Here is an 18,990-nt window from a genome sequence, read left to right on the forward strand (position 1 = left end):
AAGATCTGGGGGAGATGCGTGTTGAGTTAGCAAACTACTTTCCCGTCAGATAATGCATGCAATTTTGTGCTTATTGTTGAAAGTCAGCAGAACTTTGTGTAGTCAGATGAAAATTGTGTCTTAGCTGTTGGATCTCTTAAGTATTTTCTTTATACAGTAAAATCTCACTGACCACTGTATATGAACAAGTATTGTTCAAAATATGTAGTCAGCACTCACCCCTGCAGAGAGCACGCTGACCTGTCCAAGGTTCAAGGGCACAGGGGATGCTGGCACAGGGTCCATCTACACTTGATGTCTGTCAGTAACTACACAGGCTTGAACAGCAATTTTGTTTTTAACAAATAAATATTTAAGGTTAAGCCCGCATGAAAAACAGATTAGTTCCCTTTTAAATTACAGTGCAATAGGCATAATATTTGAAAAGTGTAAATACAGTTATTTGACTCTTTGAAATTTCATGTTTTCAGAGTATTGTGCCAACAACATGCTGACCTTCAAAATGGTAAGTCTATAAAATTTAGTGTTGTGGGTTTAAAGAAAGGTAAACCTTCGGTAAGACATGGAATAATCTGATTTACTGGCCTAAGTTAAAATACAAATTTTTGAGTCAAAATGTTACATACTTTTAAAATTGTCAGTCCCTGTGCAGTGTGCAGTATAATGAACTAAACTTTTCTTCTTCGCGAACTAGACCTACTCTCAGTGAAGCCTTTGTCTGGTGTCCTCCATTCTCACTACAGTCAGCGGACCGAACCAAAACATGGTAAGAAGCTTTGACTTTTGTGACTACTTGTCTTCTGAGAAGACTATCAGAATTTTCAGTAGATAAAACTGATAAAGTGCTGTATGTTCCCTGAATGCAATTCTCCTAAGAATGCACGATTAGCCTTTCCGTTCTGAGGAAAATTGGGTCCTGGCTACCTGGGGTTACCTGACCTTTGTGTACTGCCGGAAGAGCAGTCTTGCCAACACAAGATGTGGAATGCTCTCTGTGGACAGGAGTCGGCCCTCTTTGGGAAAGGCTTATTAGTTCCCTGTCATGCCAGCTGCATTTTGTGGTGGTAAGCAACGCTCTCTAAACAATAGCGTTACCCTTCAGCCATTCCCCTTGCAACTTATCAGAAATACTATCAAAAACATTGCTGTCAGTGTTCACTGACAGGGAAAGATGACAATAATGTATTCGTTTTAAAAAGCAGATTATAACACTGTAACAAATCCTCTCCCCAGAGGAAACCATCGTTGTTTCTTTCGAATTCTTCCAAAAATGTTCTGTGTATAGAAACATACCTACTACTATATTTTGCTTTTTCACTTAGTATATCTTACAAATTCTTCTCTATCAGTGGGTATAAGTAGATCTCGCCTCATTTTTAAAAGGCTTCATAGTATTCCACTATGTGTATTATTCAGTTGTATAGCTGAACCACAGTTGAACTAGTCTCTGCGTGACTGACATGTAAGTTATTTCCAGCTTTTTTCTATCACATTTAATACTGTAGCTAACATTTTTCTCCACTCATCTTTGTGCCTTTATGTAACAATACTGTTAGAAAGACTTCCTGTAAGTAGATTGCTGGGTCAAAGAGTATAAACAATGAAACTTTGGGTAACTGTTGGCTAATTATCTTCTAGAGGCCGCACCAGCAGTACACACTGACCCAAATCCTTGCAGACATTATATATTATACATCTTAATCTGATCAATGAAAAATTCTGTTTTACTTTGCGTATCTTTACTTACGGGTTAAACTGAGTATATTCCTCTATCTTTTGATCAATTATATTGTTTCCCTGTGATCCAATTTATTTTTCTGTTTAATGAACCCTCTCTCCAGAGTTACCCATTTGCCCATTTTTCTACCCAATTGCCTTTTTTGTATTGATTTATAAGGTCTTTTTATATTTTAAAAATTGGCCTTTTGTCATTTTTTTTTTGCAAACATTTAATCTAAGTTTGACATATCTTTTGACTTTGTTATAACCTTTGGCATATAAGAGTTGTACATTTTCTGTAGTCCAGCATCAGTCTTTTCCTTTATGGATTCCAGTATCTACATAATTTATACTTTTCTGCTTGCTTTTCAGGAGTGAAAAGTAAAAGGGGGAGGAAAAAACATCTCTCAACAGGCAATCTTATACAGGTAATTTGAATTAATTTCATTATAGCTTTAAGTTTCTCCATACAGTGTCTTTTTTTAACCTTCTGAATTTAAGGTGACACAATGATAGATGATGATGAATATTAAAGAGAAGTTGGATGTGTCTTGGGTATCCAAGCACATAACCTCCAGGAGGTGACTGTCCCCTGGCTCCTGTAACACATCCCTGGGTACCAAATCAGTGAGAGGATCTGAGCCCACAGGGTGTTTATGGTCTTAAAACAGGCATAGGTGCAATGGAACATCCTTACCTAGCCAAGTATTTCCCAGCTGCAGGATCCACATTTGACCTAATTTGTGATTCATAATTTTCTGGATTCCTATTCTGTGTAAAGCATATGAAAATGTTTTGGGGATTTGCAACAGCTCGTGTAAGCTTTAATTAATATGAGCCAGCAACCTCTCACCCTATTTATACAAGAGGTGCTTGTTACACCTGTTAATGTTTTGTCAGACAAAAACAAAACTACATTTGATGTTTACATCTACATATGAACATGGAACATGATTTTCACCATAAGCATATCACTGAATTTGGTTTTCATTTTATGCAATACAGTAAGTCCCCTACACACGAACCTTCAAGTTGCAAACTTTCAAAGATGCAAACGTGCATTCACACGTCTAATCACATTCATGTGTCTGGAGTACATTGTCACACGCCTGCATCCTCTACAAGTGGTTGTGCTTTTGTGTACTCTACAGTACTATATACAGCAGTACAGTAACTTTATTTCAAGCACAGGACCCGAACGTAGAACAGTGCACGAAGACTGCAGCAGCTGTTAAGAATGCAACCCAGTGCTCCCATGTCATCTATGACAGGAAAAGAAGAGCTACTACCCAGACATCAAGGGATCGTTTTGTCAAGAGGGTAAAGAGAACTGAATCCAGCAAGGAACCAGAACCTGTGCCATCACCGTCAGGCGTGAGTGAAATTGCAGCTTGCCCTCCATCTCCTATTGCTGACGATCCTTCAGCTCTACCATCTCCCACCTCCCCTCCCTCCTCCAGTCAGTAACTCTTCTTGCCTGTTCACTCGATGCCAGCCCCTGTGTGCTAGTTGTTGTACTGGACTACTGTACCTTTCAAGGTACTGTACTGTAGGATTAAACATGTTTTGTTTTCTGTGTTTGTTTTTTATGTATTATTTGTGTGAAGAGTATTATAAACCTATTACAGTACAGTACTTACTATATAGCCGATTGTGTTAGTTGGGTACCTAGGCTAACTTTGTTAGACTTACGAACAAATTGGACTTACAAATGTGCTCTCAGAATGGAACTCATTCATATGTAGAGGACTTACTGTATTAAATGTCAACAGTAAAAAATTAGTGTAAAGTAATCTTGATCTTTCTCTCCTTTTAGCCACCGGAAAGAATGGCATTGGATAGGAAGGAAAAGGATGGCAGACACACAGGTTTGCTATAAGTTTTGTCTGTTAACGAATATGACTTACAGTACTTAGTACCATTTCAGAGTTGGTATCCCACTTTATTATTTAGAATTTCAGAGTTGGTATCCCACTTTATTATTCTAGACTTGTAGTAATGAATTATAAGAATAGAAATCTTTTATCATAATTATTCACTCCATCATAACCCCAACAGATCAAAATAACTTATAACAGGTTGGGATGGTCCAACTGCTCTTCAGTATTAAGAAAGGATACAGCTCTTGATATAGAAGCTAGAGATGCCCGAGTTCAAAATCCAATGACATGCCACCTCTCACACTGTGACACCCCCCCCCCCCGCCCCCCGCCAAGAAGCTGAAGCCAGTAATTGTAACTTTCTGTTAAGGAAACAGACGTTCCATAATAACAGTCAACTGTGACAGAAAAAAATGAGGGAGGCTGTTATCTCAAAGATTTGAAGCTAAATTTTAGAAAATTCTCTTTATTCATATAATTATTCTAAGCAGAGAAGTTTTTATTTTCACTTTTTATAACATTTCATTCATTGTTTCAGCTTGAAAAAAATGAAGTATGATGAAATTACAATTAATAGAAAAGATAAAGGTGTTGTACGTATTACCTAATAATGCTCATCCACCATTAGGCAAAGTCTGAAGAAGTGACCATAAAGTGATGTATGATAGCTGTCCTGAGACAGACGATTTCCTTCTGAAATGTTTTTTTTATTCTTAGATGCAATTGTGAAAGTTCCTTTTCTTAAGAAATGTAAAGAAGCGGGTCTTCTTAATGCTTTATTTGAAGAAATAGTAGACAAACTTCATTTGATTCAAGAAAGACTCAGGGATGAGACCACTTCAGAATCAGGTATTGAAATAACAAAATTTCTACATATAGAGACTTCTCACAGACCTACATGTTAAACACCCCCCCCCCCCAAAAAAGTAAACATTTTCTTTCTGCGCTGTTTCTTTTTTCTTTTCCTTCTTTATCTCATTCTTGAGAGCCTGTTTGGAGGTTCTAGCAGGGGAGTGCAGCTACTTGTATATCCTTGACCGTGACCGAAGAACGGTCCTCTTCTATCGGGGAAGGTCATCCTCTTCAACCGAGCACGCAGCTTTGGGAGGGACGCACATGGAGCGGTGAGGGAGGAAGGGGACACCCGCCTAGCCAGCCAGATCAGCCGCATCAACCCTGGCGATCAGTGGGGTGACAGATGTCGCAGCCAGATTGCCTTCACATCCTTTATCTCATTCTTTAATACAATTTATTGTTCCAGATCTCTTGTCTTTTTATAAATCAACAGGAGGTAGGTAATTCACAAAATCATTACCTTAGTAAAAAATACCCTGATTCCCTGAAAGTTTTAATGTCTTTTCCAGAGGTTCATAACTGAGAGTGACCATCAAGAGAACGGGCAAGTTCAGAACCAGGTTCAGTCACACACCTGCGCTCCCCCCGCTCCCTGCGGCTGAGCACGCTTGCTGCTAAGATCTGAGAATGGCATTCATTATGCTAGTTTTGATTTGACTCTAATTCTCTTCCTTAAACAAGCAAGTGCCTTTTTTTATACTGTAAAGTAAAGTATAGAAGAAAGAAGTAATTTTAATGTTTTGGTTGATGTTTGGTTTAGTTAAATGTGGCCTTTCAGAAAGAGCTCTTCGGGACGCTGAAGTTCCATTTGTACATGCAGGTATACAGCCACTTAGCCTTCTCATAACCTGTGTTAGGAGCTTAAAAACTTTATTATAAATACAGTCCACACATAACATGAGTTTGTACTGTACGGGTCCACTTATACCTGAATTTTTTTCAATAAATACTACGCAATAAAATACTATACAATCCGTGGATACAGAACCACAGATACAGAGGAACCACATATTTGGGAGGCTGACTGTGAAGTTAGTTATGCTTGGATTTGTGACTGCACGGGGGTCAGCATCCCTAACCCCACACTGTTCAAGGGTCGACTGTATAGCTGTCTTAGAAGGAAAAACCTCAACAGTCTGTATTTTGGGTAACAATGTAAAATATATGATTATTTGAAAGGGATTTTTTTCTACAGGACAAAACCAAAAAGTGTAGTTAAGAGCAAACAGACATTTGACATTCTTTTGTTCGTTTACTCTTGTCTCTAGGCCAAGCACATCTCGAACTTGAGCGTGCCCCTCAGAACCACCAGGGGGGTTTGTTAAAACAGATGGCTGGGCCCCATCCCTGGAGGTTCTGATCCAGTAAAGGTGCTAAGAATCTGCATTTCTAACGAGCTCCCTGGTGAGGCTGCTGCCACTGCAGTCCACAGGGGATGCCTGCTCTGTGTGCTTTTCCTTTTTGAGGGTTATTCTGTGAGGTGTTTCTGCCTATGTAAGTTATTTAAATTAAAACTGAAAATGTTTTTCTTCCTCCAGACTATGAAGAAATTGGGACTTCACTTTTTGACTGCAGATTGTTTGAAGACGCATTTGTAAATATTCAAGCAGGTATGAGTTATAACTGAGCAGCCAAGTTTAGAAACATTTATCATATATATTAAAATAACACTATTCAGGTGATAAAAATCCTATTTTAGAAGAATGTTCACCCTTGCATTAAATGAAAAAGCCCATTACAAAACAATATGAGCCCTCACACACAGAAGAAAAAATATATATACACAGGGTCACACATGCACACAGAAAAACTGCACATAAATGGAAACAGTAGTTATCTGTAGGTGACTGGATTATAGTAATTTCTTTTGTCTTAGTGCTCATTGTATTTTCCACATTTTATACATACACACAATGCTTTTGTAATCAGAAAAAGAACTCATCTAAAAAAGTGGAAACAAAAATTTAATTGCAAAGTGGAAGTATTTGGGCACCATGCTTGGAAATCAGCAGGAACTGGTGAGGCTGTGATAAACCATGCTGCACTGTCTCCCTCTCACTTGGTATGATGTGTATAAATTTCAGTTCTTTCAACATTAATCTTCAAATCTAATGGGAGAGGAAGGGTTGTGATGGATTCTAAAGTTCATCATCAAAAAAAAAAAAAAAATAGCCAAGAAACTTTTGAAAAAGAAAACCTAGTGGAAACAGAGAGTTAACCTTTCCATAAAACAAACAGTGGTCCTTTCACCACTCTTTCAGATGCCTTCAAAACAGGCTAAGTTTCCACATTGATGAGTCTGACCTGACTTCTCCATCAAGGCTGCCACACACAGCTGGGCAGGCTGTGCACTGCACATCCCCGTGGGAGTGGAGGGCACAGGTTGACACAGAGTTTAAGGCAGATGGCTCCCCCTGAAGTTGTACACAAACAGTGCCCTAAACTCTGTTCTTTTCCAGAGATGTATTTGTCTTTCCAGCAAGTATATTAGGAAAATAGATTTTCCCTGTGGATAAAATATTAGTTCATATTCCTGTCTCAGTATACACAAGCCTTTCTCATTTTTGTTTTCATATTACACATTTCTATTTGAATTTTGTATTACATTTATAATCAGCAGAAAAAGTCAACAATAGTGTGTTTTTTTACCAGTCTCTTGAGAATGTCTGCATACGTCTTATGGGAATATCCTTTTTTTTTTTTAAGAGGCCTTTACATTTTTTTTCTAAAAAGCTTTACTTTGTAGGTGACTTAAATGTATGTTTATTTTTCTTTCATATAAAAGTAACATGTTTGGAACATGTCACTACCTAGGTTAAGTTAGTTGGGAGTACATACAGTATAGTGTAGTATTTGGGGGGTGTGAGCTCCCGGAGGTGACACTATTTGGAATCGCATGAGAACCAACTTAAAAGACTTAACTTCTCACACCCCAACTGATAAAGACTCTTTTGCTCAATTCATCTTTTTCAGTGTTCCAGAAAGTTAACTGCAGGTATACAGATATTCTTGAGGTTTTTAAAAAATTGCCACTAATATTATAATTTATAAAGCCTAACTAAAGTAGCTTCTAAGTTTCCACAATAAAAGCATTCCTATTTCTAAATAAAACCGAAAGCTTTTATGTAACATTAAAAATTGGATGCATTTCTCTGAAAGATTTGCCCTTAACTCTTGATAGTCTAATGGCATCCTCTCAACATGGATATTGTATAGCACGAAGGTTATTTAGTTGCTGCTTTCAAATCCTCAAAAGTATACAGAAGTGCCTTTTCTGCTATAAATGTATACAAAATTTTAAAGATTTACAGACCAGCTTTATGTGTGATAAATACTAGAATTGTATCCTGAACTAGAAGAGGAAGCAAAAGCATAAAAGCATCAATTCCTGCTCACAAGACCCTAGATCCTTTTCATTTGGGGCACAGCATTGTGTACTATGGACTTTCAGAAGAGGCTAGAAATAGTGCATTGTGTATAAAACTACTGAATAACCTGAAATAATTTTCTTATTATAGCAATAGAGAATAAAATTCATTTATCTGAACAAAGGCAGCAGCAGCTGAAGGACGAGATTGAGCTACTTCAGGGCTTAAAACAAACCTTGTGCTCTGAGCTTCAGTCAAGTTCTACTTCAGATTCTTCTCTGTCTTCTTAAGAATGACCATTTCGTACGCCAGGAATCAAGCACAGTTGCAAACAGGCTGAAAGCTGGAGACGGGCCTGTGAAAGCCACACATCTTTAGCACTAGGGCCCTCGTGTCTCTCTGGCCCTCAAACTCTGATCCTCGCCAGCCCTTAACTGTTCTTGCTGATTTGGCATCTTATTCCTTTTTATTGCCTCCTCTTCCTCATCATCATCTCACTTCTACCCCTCCCCCCCAGTAAAATATTTCTGATTCTACTTGAGTAAATTGGGCCATGCCTCCCATCGCTCTAAAAATCCTTTGGTGGATTTTTAGATTTTTAGTTCCCCCCTCCCCCACCCCCACTACAGTGAGCTAAGTGGATTCCAGGTGCTCCTGCCCCCAGGGCCTTTGCACATCCTGCTGTGAAGCCTTCACTGCTCCTCCTGCTGATGTCCTCATACCTATTCCATCTGAGAGTACTTTCTCTTCATATCCCTTTCTTGGTGTAAGCCACTCTATCATACATCAAACCACTGGAGTATAAGCAGTCTGAGGGCAGAAACTCACTATTCCTGTGTTTTCCTCCCTATCACATTCCCAGCAGCTAGCGTGCTCAATAAATGTTGAAAAAATGTATAAACTGTTTTTATCTTTTGAGACTAGTTCCAGCCCTTTAATGCTTCTTTGATATAATAAATCTGAATGTTATACCTGTACCCAACATACCTGTGTGTTTTTTAAATTTCTCTTCAGCCACAGCCCATGGGCATAACATCATCTTCAAAACAAACATTTAAAACTGGATGGTCTCTCTGAAGGTTTTTCTCAACCTAACAATATACAATTAAGATTTGTATGCCCTACTACCATGTCTGCCCTCTGAAAACTTCACATTTCTACTTTTCTACCACACTACTTTGATCCACAGTAGTGCTACATATTTCAACGTGAGTTTGACCTGAGTCTCCAGCATGGGATCCGGCACATAATATGCTCAACAGCTGCTGAAGAATATGAGACAAACGGAAGAACATGTCCGTGCCTGTTGTAATGGCAACCCCAGCCCAAGTCATTAATAACCGAGGGCCAAAATCTCAGTGGTTTTCAAATTTGGCTACACATCAGGATCACCTGAGGCACTTAAAAAACTACGGAAGCCAAAAAAAGATTTTAGAAGATGGCAAAGGAGACAGACTCTGAGCTCACCTCATCTGACAGGCACACCAAAATTACAACTATTTACAGAACTATGGATCAAAAAGACCGAAGCAAACAGAAAAGATCTTCTACAACTAAAGATACCAAGAAAACCACAACCAGACGGGGTGGAGTGGGGTGCAGAAACACAATACAGTCGAGACCCACACCACTGGGTGGGCGACCCACAAATGGGAGAATAATCACAACTGCAGAGGTTCTTCCCAGCAAACAATGGGTCTGAGCCCCACATCTGGATCCCCAAACCCAAGGGTCTTGTGCCAGGAAGACAAGCCCCATTAACATTTGGCTTTGAAGGCCAGTGGAGCTTACCTTTGGGAGTCCCAGAGGGCAGGGGGAAATAGAGACTCCATTCTTAAAAGGTGCACCCAAAAACTCATGCTCCAGGACCCAGGGCAGAAGAAGTAATTTGAAAGGAGCCTGGGACAGACCTACCTACTGATCGTGGCGAGTCTCCCAGAGAAGGAGGCGGCAACTGGAGCTCACCCTGGGGACAAAGACACTGGTAGCGGCCATTCATACACGCCCCCTTAAGACCCCCTGAGCCCACAGCCGTCCCAGGACACAGCCCTGCCCACCAGAGGGCCCAGGACCCAACTCCACATACCAGTGCACAGGCAACAGACCCAGACACCCTGGGACCCAGCTCTGTGCACCAGTGGGCAGGCATCAGCCCTAGAATCCCCTGGGCCCCAGCCCCACCCACCAGCAGGCCAGCACCAGTCCTGTGACCACCTGAGCCCAAGCCCCGCCCACCAGGAGGTAAACTCAAGTTTCAAGACACCCCAGGCCCTGCAGCCAGCTGTGTCAGGAAATGACCCCACCTGCCAGCTGTCTGACACCAGCTCTGGAACCCCTGGGCCCTGCAGTGAGACCCCAGGACCTGGCCTCACCCACCAGTGGGTGGGAACCAGCCCCAGATCTCATGGACCTGACTCCTGGCTCCAGTGAGCCAGCACGAGCCCCAGGGCCAGCCTCCCGGGGTTCCATAGCTGGCCACCTCATTATCCACTCTGCCAACCAGTGACTGGCTCCTCCATACAAGGCAGGGCCTGGCAACCAATCAGACCAGAGGCCAGCCACACCCACCAGGCTGCCCACAGTAGTCAGCCCACCACAGCAGAAGGACCCACACAGCCCACATGGAGGGTGCCCCTATAGCATATAGCTCTGGTGACGAGAGGGGAGTGCATTGCTGGGACACATAAGACATCCCCTACAAAGGGCCACTTTTCCAAAGTGAGGAATCATAACCAACCTACCTGATACCCAGAAATAAATACAGTAAGTTAGGCAAAATGAGGGGACAGAGGAATATGTTCCAAACGAAAGAACAAGATAAAACCCCAGAAGAAGAAATAAGTGGAGACACAGTTCAAGGTAAAGATCATAAAGTTGATCAAAGAATTCAGAATAAAAATGAATAAACAGAACAAGAAGTTAGAAGTTTTTAAAGAAGAGTTAGAAAACATAACAACCAAACAGATGAAGAATGCAATAACCGAAATGAAAAATACACGAGAAGGAATCAAAAGTAGACTAAATGACACAGATGAACAGATCAGTGAGCTGGAAGAACGAGTAGTGGGAATCACTGATGCTGAACAGAAAAAAGAATAGAAAGAAATAAGGACAGTTTAAGAGACCTGAGACAACAACAAGCATACTAACATTTACATTACAGGGATCCCAGAAAGAGAAGAGAGAGAGAGAAAGGGCCTGAGAACATATTTGAAGACACAGTAACTAAAGACTTCCCTAACCTGGAAAAGGAAACAGTCACCCAAATCCAGGAAGCACAGAGTCCCAAACAGGATCAACCCAAAGAGGACCACACCCAGACATATTATAATTAAAGTGGCAAAAGTTAAAGAGAGAATATTAAAAGCAACAAGGGAAAAGCAACAAGTTATCAATACTTATAAGGAAACTCCATTAAGGATATCAGCTGACTTTTCAGCAGAAACTCTACAGACCAGAAGGGAGTGGCACAATATATTTAAAGTGATGACAGGGAAAAACCTACAACCAAGAATACTTTACTTGACAAGGCTCTCGTTCAGATCTGATGGAGATCAAAAGTTTTACAGACAAGCAAAAGCTAAGAAAGTTCAGTGCCACCAAACCAGCTTTACAAGAAATGTTAAAGGAAATTTTTTAGTGAAAAAGAAAAGGCCACAACTAGAAACATGGAAATTATGAAAAGAAAAAGCTCATTGGTAAAGGCAAACACACAGTAAAGATAGGAAATCAGCCATGAACAAAGCTAGCAGGAAGGTTAAAAGACAAAGTAGTAAAATTGTCTATATCCACAATAAGCAGTTAAGGGATACAAAAAATAAATAGATTTAAAATATGATGCCAAAAACAGTAATCATGAGGGCAAGAGAGTACAAATGTAGGGCTGTTAAAATGCATTTGAAATTAAGAGATCAGCAACTTAAAATAATCACATATATATATACAGATTGCTATACAAAAACCTCATGGTAACTGCAAACCAAAAATGTATAATAGATACACAGACAAAAAAGAGAAAGGAATCCAAACATAACACTAAAGATAGTCATCAAATCACAAGGAAAAAGAACAAAGAAGAAGAACAAAAAAGAACTATAAAAACAACCCCAAAACAATGAACAAATGGCAGTAACTATATACATATCAGTAATTACTTTAAATGTAAATGGATTAAATGCTCCAATCAAAAGACATACAGACTGGCTGAATGGACACAAAAACAAGACCTGTACACATGCTTCCTACAAGAGACTCACTTCATATCTAAAGACACATGCAGACTGAAAGTGAAGGGATGGAAAAGGGCATTCCATGCAAATAGAAATTAAAAGAAAGCGGGGGTAGCAATATTGTACCAGACAAAATAGACTTTGAGGTGGGAGAGAGAGGATGGACGGGAGGCTCAAGAGGGAGGGGATATGGGGACATGTGTACGCATATGGCTGATTCGCTTTGTTGTGCAACAGAAACTAACACAGTATTGTGAAGCAATTATATTCCAATAAAGATCTATTAAAAAAAAAAGACTGTAAAGAAGGACATTACATAATGATCAAGGGATCAATCCAAGAAGATGTAACAATTGTAAATATATATGCACTCAACATAGGACCACCTAAATACATAAAGCAAATATTATCAGACATAAAGGGAGAAACTGACAGTAACACAATAATAGTAGGGGACTTTAACACCTCAATTACATCAATGGACAGATCGTCCAGACGGAAAATCAATAAGGAAACACTGGCCTTAAATGACACATTAACCATTGACAAAACAGGAAGACAACCTACTTAATGGTAGAAAATATATGCAAATGATACGACTGATAAAGGGTTAATATCCAAAATATATAAACAGCTCATACAACTCAACATCAAAAATACAAACGAGATTAAAAAATGGGCAGAAGACCCAAATGGACATTTCTCCAAAGAGGACATACAAATAGATGGCCAACAGGCACATAGAAAGATGCTCAACGCTGCTAACACTAGGGAAATGCAAATCAAAACTACAATGAGATATCACCTTACACCTGTCAGAATGGCCATCATCAAAAAGACCACAAATAGGGGAGCTTCCTGGTAGTCTAGTGATTAGGATTCACTGCCGTCACTGCTGTGGCCCGGATTCAATCCCTGGTTGGGGAACTGAGATCCCACAACTTGCACAAAGCGGCAAAATAAATAAATAAATAAAAAGACCATAAATACCACCAAATGTTGGCAAAGATGTGGAGAAAAGGGAACCCTTGTACCCTAATGGTAGGAATGTAAATTGGTGCAGTCACTGTGGAAAACAGTATGGAGGTTCCTCAAAAAACTAAAAATAGAACTACCATATGTCCAGCAACCCCACTCCTGGGTATATCTCCAAAGAAAATGAAAACACTAATTCGAAAAGATATGTGCAACCCAATGTTCACAGCAGCATTATTTACAATAACCATGATATGGAAGCAACCATGTGTCCATCAACAGATGAATGGATAAAGATGATGTGGGGTGTGTGTGTGTGTGTGTGTGTGTGTGTGTGTGTGTGTACTAGTCAGTCATCAAAAAGAATGAAATTCTGACATTTGTAGCAACATGGATGGACCTGGACAGTATTATACTTAGTCATAAGATAAGTCAGAGAGAGAAAGACAAATACTGTATGTTATCACTTATATATGGAACTTAAAAATAAAACCAACTATTGAGTATAACAAAAAAGAAACAGGCTCACAGATACAGAGAACTAGTGGTTACAAGTGGGGTATGGGAAGGGGGGAGGGGCAAGGTGGGGGTAGGGAATTAAGAGGTACAAACTAGTATGTATAAAATAAATAAACTATAAGGATATACTGTATTGCACAGGGAATACAGCCAATATTTTATAATAACTATAAATGGAGTATAATCTATAAAAATTTTGAATCACTATGTTGTATATCTAAAACTAAGATAATAATTGTAAATCGACTATACCTCAATTAAAAAAAAAAAAAACAAGACTCCATCCCAGACCCACTGAATAAAGATTTCCCCTGGTCTAGATGATGCTATAACTTCAGCTTCCCTCCCTGATGTTACATCCTATAGCAAAGCTTATCTGAGTAACAGTTCTGATGTCATGATGTTTATTTCTTAAAAAAAACCCTCTGTCCACCACTTTACTTTCAAATTTCACCATTCATGGTGGTAACTCAGCACAAGGGAGCAACATGTATTTGTCATCAAGTGGCAAATATCGGGCAAATTACTACAGACCTGGATTTTTACTTTAGCTGTGTCACTGCTGAAACAATTATTTAATATGAGACTAATTCTGCCTACTTTACGGTACAAAATGTGGGCACTAAAAAAGAAAATGCATGTGAAGCACAGGGCATTAAAATGCCAGGCATTGTGGGAAATAAATGTTCTCATCCACACCACACACACAAACACATGCCCTCCCCTTGCCAACATTTCCACCTGAGGGGCCCTGGTTTATTTTCCCATTCTAACCAAACAAACTTGCTTATGGTAAAGTTCTGGAAGGCTCATTATTCCCCACCTCTAAGCCCTTGCTTGAGCCACTGACTGTTGTTTTGGAAATGAGCTAAAAGGACATTTGTGTTGCCCCCTATGCTGCACAAACATGACCTTCAGAACAATTGCTTCTCATACTAACCCTATTGGGTTTCCTCTCAATGACTTACGAAAAGCTGTTTATAAATGTTATGATGTTGTTAATTCCTAAACCTCTCTCCTCTCTCCCAATAATTTTTACATTCCTTGAGGATAGGGACCATGTCTCTCTCTTCATTTATAAGTCCCCAAAAGGATCCAGATACATTTTTCTACTGTGACAGTTCAATTGTAGTATCTTTCGGCAGGAACAAAACCAAAGCATATCTTCTGGGGTGGGGAGGATAATTGAGAAACAGCATGTTCATGGTGGTACCTGTTTTTAGTCTGATACCCAAGAATCACAGTACTGGGTTTTTTTTTTAAAACTGTGGCAAAATACACATTACCATGTTAACCATGCTAAAGTGTACAGTTCAGTGGCGTTAAGTCCATTCACATTGTTGTGTATCGTCCACGCATAGAACTCTTTCCATCTTGCAAAACTGAAACTCTGTACCTATTAAACAATAACCCCTCATACCCTTTCTCCCAGCCCCTGCCAACCACCATTCTACTTCCTATGAATCTGACTACTCCAGGGACCTCATGTAAATGGAATCATACAGTACGTGTCCTTTTGGGACTGGCTTATTTCACTTAGCATAATGTCCTCAAGGTTCATCCAAGCTGCAGCATGTGTCAGAATTTCCTTCCCTTTTAAGGCTGCCAGATTATTGATTTTTGAGAGGGAAAAAATAACTCTACATGCCTATTTTAACAGATTGCTTTATTTATTAATATGTCACTCTAAACATTACATATATACAACCTATATAACTAGCGTATCAAACCTTGTTCCAGTAGGAAGTTCAAGAGTACATTTTAGGGCTATGTGAAGAAATACCAACACTTTGGCTTTCACTATTATATCAGATGAAAAAAACAATTCAAAGAATAGTTTTCATCTCCTGCTATGATTAACAACAATACCAAGTAGAAAAATAAGAGAGCATATTTTAAAAAAAAACCAACACAAGATACTCAAGTACTTTCTGAGAGACTTTTTTCTGTTCTCTTCACTGAAAATATAGTCATACAAATTACTCGGTAATCTAATATGATAAGTGGTTCTTCACCTATTGGGAACTCAGTAAATATTTGTTTAGTGAATGAACTATCTATGGAAATGGATCTATGTTAATTTGTGCTTTTTTAAAGTTTTTTTTCAAGTAAGAGCAATAGTAAAGAAGTTCTTGTTTTGTCCAGATCATAAGCCTATAGACAGTGATTGTTAGAAACACTACCCATCATAGCTAATAATCAAATTAATGTACATTTATCAACCTAGTAAGAAAATTCTATTATGTTGCAGAACTAATTCTAACCTAATAACTCATTGGGCTTCAGTCACTTGCAACATGGTCAAGAAAAGGGGGCTGGGACTTCCGGGTTTATTTCATCTATCAATGAATTTCCATCTTTGGGCCCTCACCCCCCAATATACACTTAGAAACATTGCTAAAAACAGTAGCTGCAGCATCTCTTCACCCTCTTTTTAATTGGGGTCTGAAAATGGATTCGGTCTCTAAATTCAGATGGAGGACCTTCCAAACATGAAACAGTTCACTAAAGGAGCCCCCACAAATGGAAGTGAGTCCGTGGGCCAGAGAGCAGAACAAAGCTTTGTCCTTGAAGCAAGCTCAACGGGCACACATGATAAAACTCAGAGTTGAACACTCTTACTTCCCAAAGTCACATTTCATAACCAGACCAAAAAAAACACCCTCCTAATTTAGATCCTTTTTCAAAGTTACCTAACACGATTAAAAGGAAAGGAAAATCAAACGTGAAAGCTGGTGGCATTTCAAATAAGCAAAATGTGTGGCAGCATTTGGCATAGATAAAAATCGATTAAAAACAAATTCTATTAAGTCCTGTAAGAAGCGTGGTTTTAAGAACCACTTATTTGAGTCAGACGTAGCAGATCTGATGATTCAGCAACTGCAATTCAGGAAGGCAAGAGTACACTGAATATATCACTATTTTCCTCTTATATGGTTAGCATTTATAGGAGAAAAGGTGGGGGGATTTAAATGTGGGTTCTCAAATTCAACCTTAAGAAAACGCTGTTAGTAGTGGAGACTCTGAGTTATAAAATATCCACTTTCACCCAAATGAAGTTTCTTTCATTATCAAGTTTTCAGATAGTTCTACATTACGACTCTTTATGTACTTAAGTCTTAAGAGAAACCCTGACTAACCTAGAAATTCATCTTCACATAATTATCATTTCAATAGGCTTATATTAAATTGAATATTATTTTGAAGTTAAAAAAGTCATCAATAATGCAAATACACAAACAAAAACCTCAGACAATCTTTTAACTATTCCTTCACAGTGAAGCTACTGAACTAGCAACTAATGCAGCCCTTCAACAAGCCCCCAAGTCAGCATCTGTCCTTCCCAGTGGGGCCTCTACACCTCTCACAGTTGGCACCCTATCCCGACCCCTGGCGTCAAAAGGGTTGTTGATATGCAAGCCAGGAGACTTGCCGCAAAGCCCCCTTTCCAACTTCAGGAGTTCCTCTAATCAAAACCAAACCAAACAAAAAACAAACAACCAGCTAGACTTTCACCCTTTTACAATGTCCCAGCCAAACGTTAAGGTCACATTTAAAATATACACATCTGGAAATAAGGGTTGTTTAAAATGGGTTCAGGAAAAGCCGTACACCCTTCCTGTATCCTTACCCAGAGAACTGTATCTCCATGTGAGCAAATCAACCTGATGGGCTCTTTTACCTGCAGAATTACATCACCCATAGAGCACAAACGACACACCATCACCAGCCCCAGAGCACTCACACAAAACCCAGCAGTCTTGGGCTTCAGTTCTTAAAGGCTCCACATTTACTGGCTTTAGCAATGAATTCCTTTAGCAGAGGGCCATCCATTTGCCAAAATGCTGCAGTCTGTGTAACTTCTGTCAAATGATTGATGCAAAACTTAAAGCAGAATTCTTCTAAATCCTGGACACACACAACAAAAATAAAAACAAGAAGAGGCCTTTTTTAATTAACTTTGAATTACTTCTCTCCAGCTCCCTCACCCTCCCCCAGAAGAGATTTGAGGCCAGAAACCTCAAACTAGGCAAACAAGTGACCACAGGTACATGTCAGAAAAATACAAACTATTTACTCACCACACAGTAAAAGCAATGGTTCCCCTACTCAAGTCTGACTCTTCAAAACACACACACACACACACACACACACACACACACACACACACACACAGAGTGGGGGGTGATTTCCTCATGGTTATCGCATAGTCTAGTCACTCAGACATGGTTTTAAAAAGCTGAAACAACTTTTGTCCATATCATATGTTTTACCACATTCAAGAAGTCAGAGAAAAGAATTAAGATGTGGGTCATTTGGTCCAAGGAAGAGAAGACTTTAAGAAACAGAAAAGTGACGAGAAATGGTCAACCTAAAGTGACACATTAAAAATAAAACTTCCAAAGACCTTAAATTCACTTTCATGCTCTCCTATATAAAAATGCCTTCATTTTTAAAGCCACAAAGAATAATTTACTACAACTTCCACCACGCTAATTTCTCGGATAGTCAATCCACAAAAGAATAGTCACAGAGACTTGACTTTTCAGTTAGACAAATGGAAGTTACCAACTACCAACATTCAGAGGGAGAGTAACATACACAAGTGGCAAACCAGAACAATTTAAAAATCTATTTCTGGGCTTCCCTGGTGGCGCAGTGGTTAAGAATCCACCTGTCAATGCAGGGGACACAGGTTCAAGCCCTGGTCCAGGAAGATCCCACATGCCGCGCAGCAACTAAGCCCGTGCACCACAATTACTGAGCCCGTGTGCCTAGAGGCCACGAGCCACAACTACTGAGCCCGTGTGCCACAACTACTGAAGCCTGCGCGCCTAGAGCCCGTGCTCCGCAATAAGAGAAGCCATCACAATGAGAAGCCCGCGCACCACAACGAAGAGTAGCCCCTGCTCGCTGCAACTAGAGAAAGCCTGCGGCACACAGCAAAGACCCAACACAGCCAAAAATAAATAAAATAAATTTTTAAAAAAAGATCTATTTCTACCTATGCTAAGACATGCTTTCGTCTCCAGCAAAACTCTACTATATTGTTGTTTGTCCCTTCAAGCATTGCAACAGGGGCTTCCCTGGTGGCACAGTGGTTAAGAATCTGCCTGCCAATGCAGGGGACACAGGTTCGAGCCCTGGTCTGGGAAGATCCCACATGCCGCAGAGCAACTAAGCCCGTGCACCACAACTACTGAGCCTGCACTCTAGAGCCCGCAAGCCACAACTACTGAAGCCCGCGTGCCTAGAGCCCGTGCTCCACAACAGGAGAAACCACCGCAATGAGAAGCCCGTGCACTGCGATGAAGAGTAGCCCCCGCTCACCGCAACTAGAGAAAGCCCGTGCACAGCAACGAAGACGCAACACAGCCAAAAATAAAATAAATAAATTAAAAAAAAAAAAAGTGGAACGTATTTACTAAATCAATTAGGTACCTG

The 18,990-nt window shown here is 39.8% G+C and overlaps 2 protein-coding genes across 13 annotated transcripts in view; one reads left to right on the forward strand and one right to left on the reverse strand.

Annotated features, from left to right (window-relative positions):
* LOC114888037 (histone-lysine N-methyltransferase SETDB2-like) overlaps positions 1–8,799 on the forward strand; it is an 81,457-nt gene extending 72,658 nt beyond the window's left edge. For both annotated transcript variants that reach the window (XM_029209920.1, XM_029209919.1), the window contains 8 exons: positions 471–505; positions 695–766; positions 2,092–2,147; positions 2,911–3,093; positions 3,536–3,587; positions 4,317–4,448; positions 5,993–6,064; positions 7,973–8,799. In XM_029209920.1, coding sequence (XP_029065753.1) covers positions 471–505; positions 695–766; positions 2,092–2,147; positions 2,911–3,093; positions 3,536–3,587; positions 4,317–4,448; positions 5,993–6,064; positions 7,973–8,112 — 742 coding nt within the window. In that variant the 3' untranslated portion in view covers positions 8,113–8,799. The remainder of the gene's footprint in view (positions 1–470; positions 506–694; positions 767–2,091; positions 2,148–2,910; positions 3,094–3,535; positions 3,588–4,316; positions 4,449–5,992; positions 6,065–7,972) is intronic.
* A 6,399-nt stretch (positions 8,800–15,198) lies between these two features.
* RCBTB1 (RCC1 and BTB domain containing protein 1) overlaps positions 15,199–18,990 on the reverse strand; it is a 67,661-nt gene continuing 63,869 nt past the window's right edge. For all 11 annotated transcript variants that reach the window (XM_029210278.1, XM_029210277.1, XM_029210285.1 and 8 more), the window contains one exon: positions 15,199–17,454. In XM_029210278.1, coding sequence (XP_029066111.1) covers positions 17,314–17,454 — 141 coding nt within the window. In that variant the 3' untranslated portion in view covers positions 15,199–17,313. The remainder of the gene's footprint in view (positions 17,455–18,990) is intronic.

The sequence above is a fragment of the Monodon monoceros genome, unplaced genomic scaffold (assembly GCF_005190385.1).
Source record: "Monodon monoceros isolate NGI ecotype Baffin Bay Population unplaced genomic scaffold, NGI_Narwhal_1 Super_Scaffold_8, whole genome shotgun sequence".
Classification (NCBI taxonomy): domain Eukaryota; kingdom Metazoa; phylum Chordata; class Mammalia; order Artiodactyla; family Monodontidae; genus Monodon; species Monodon monoceros.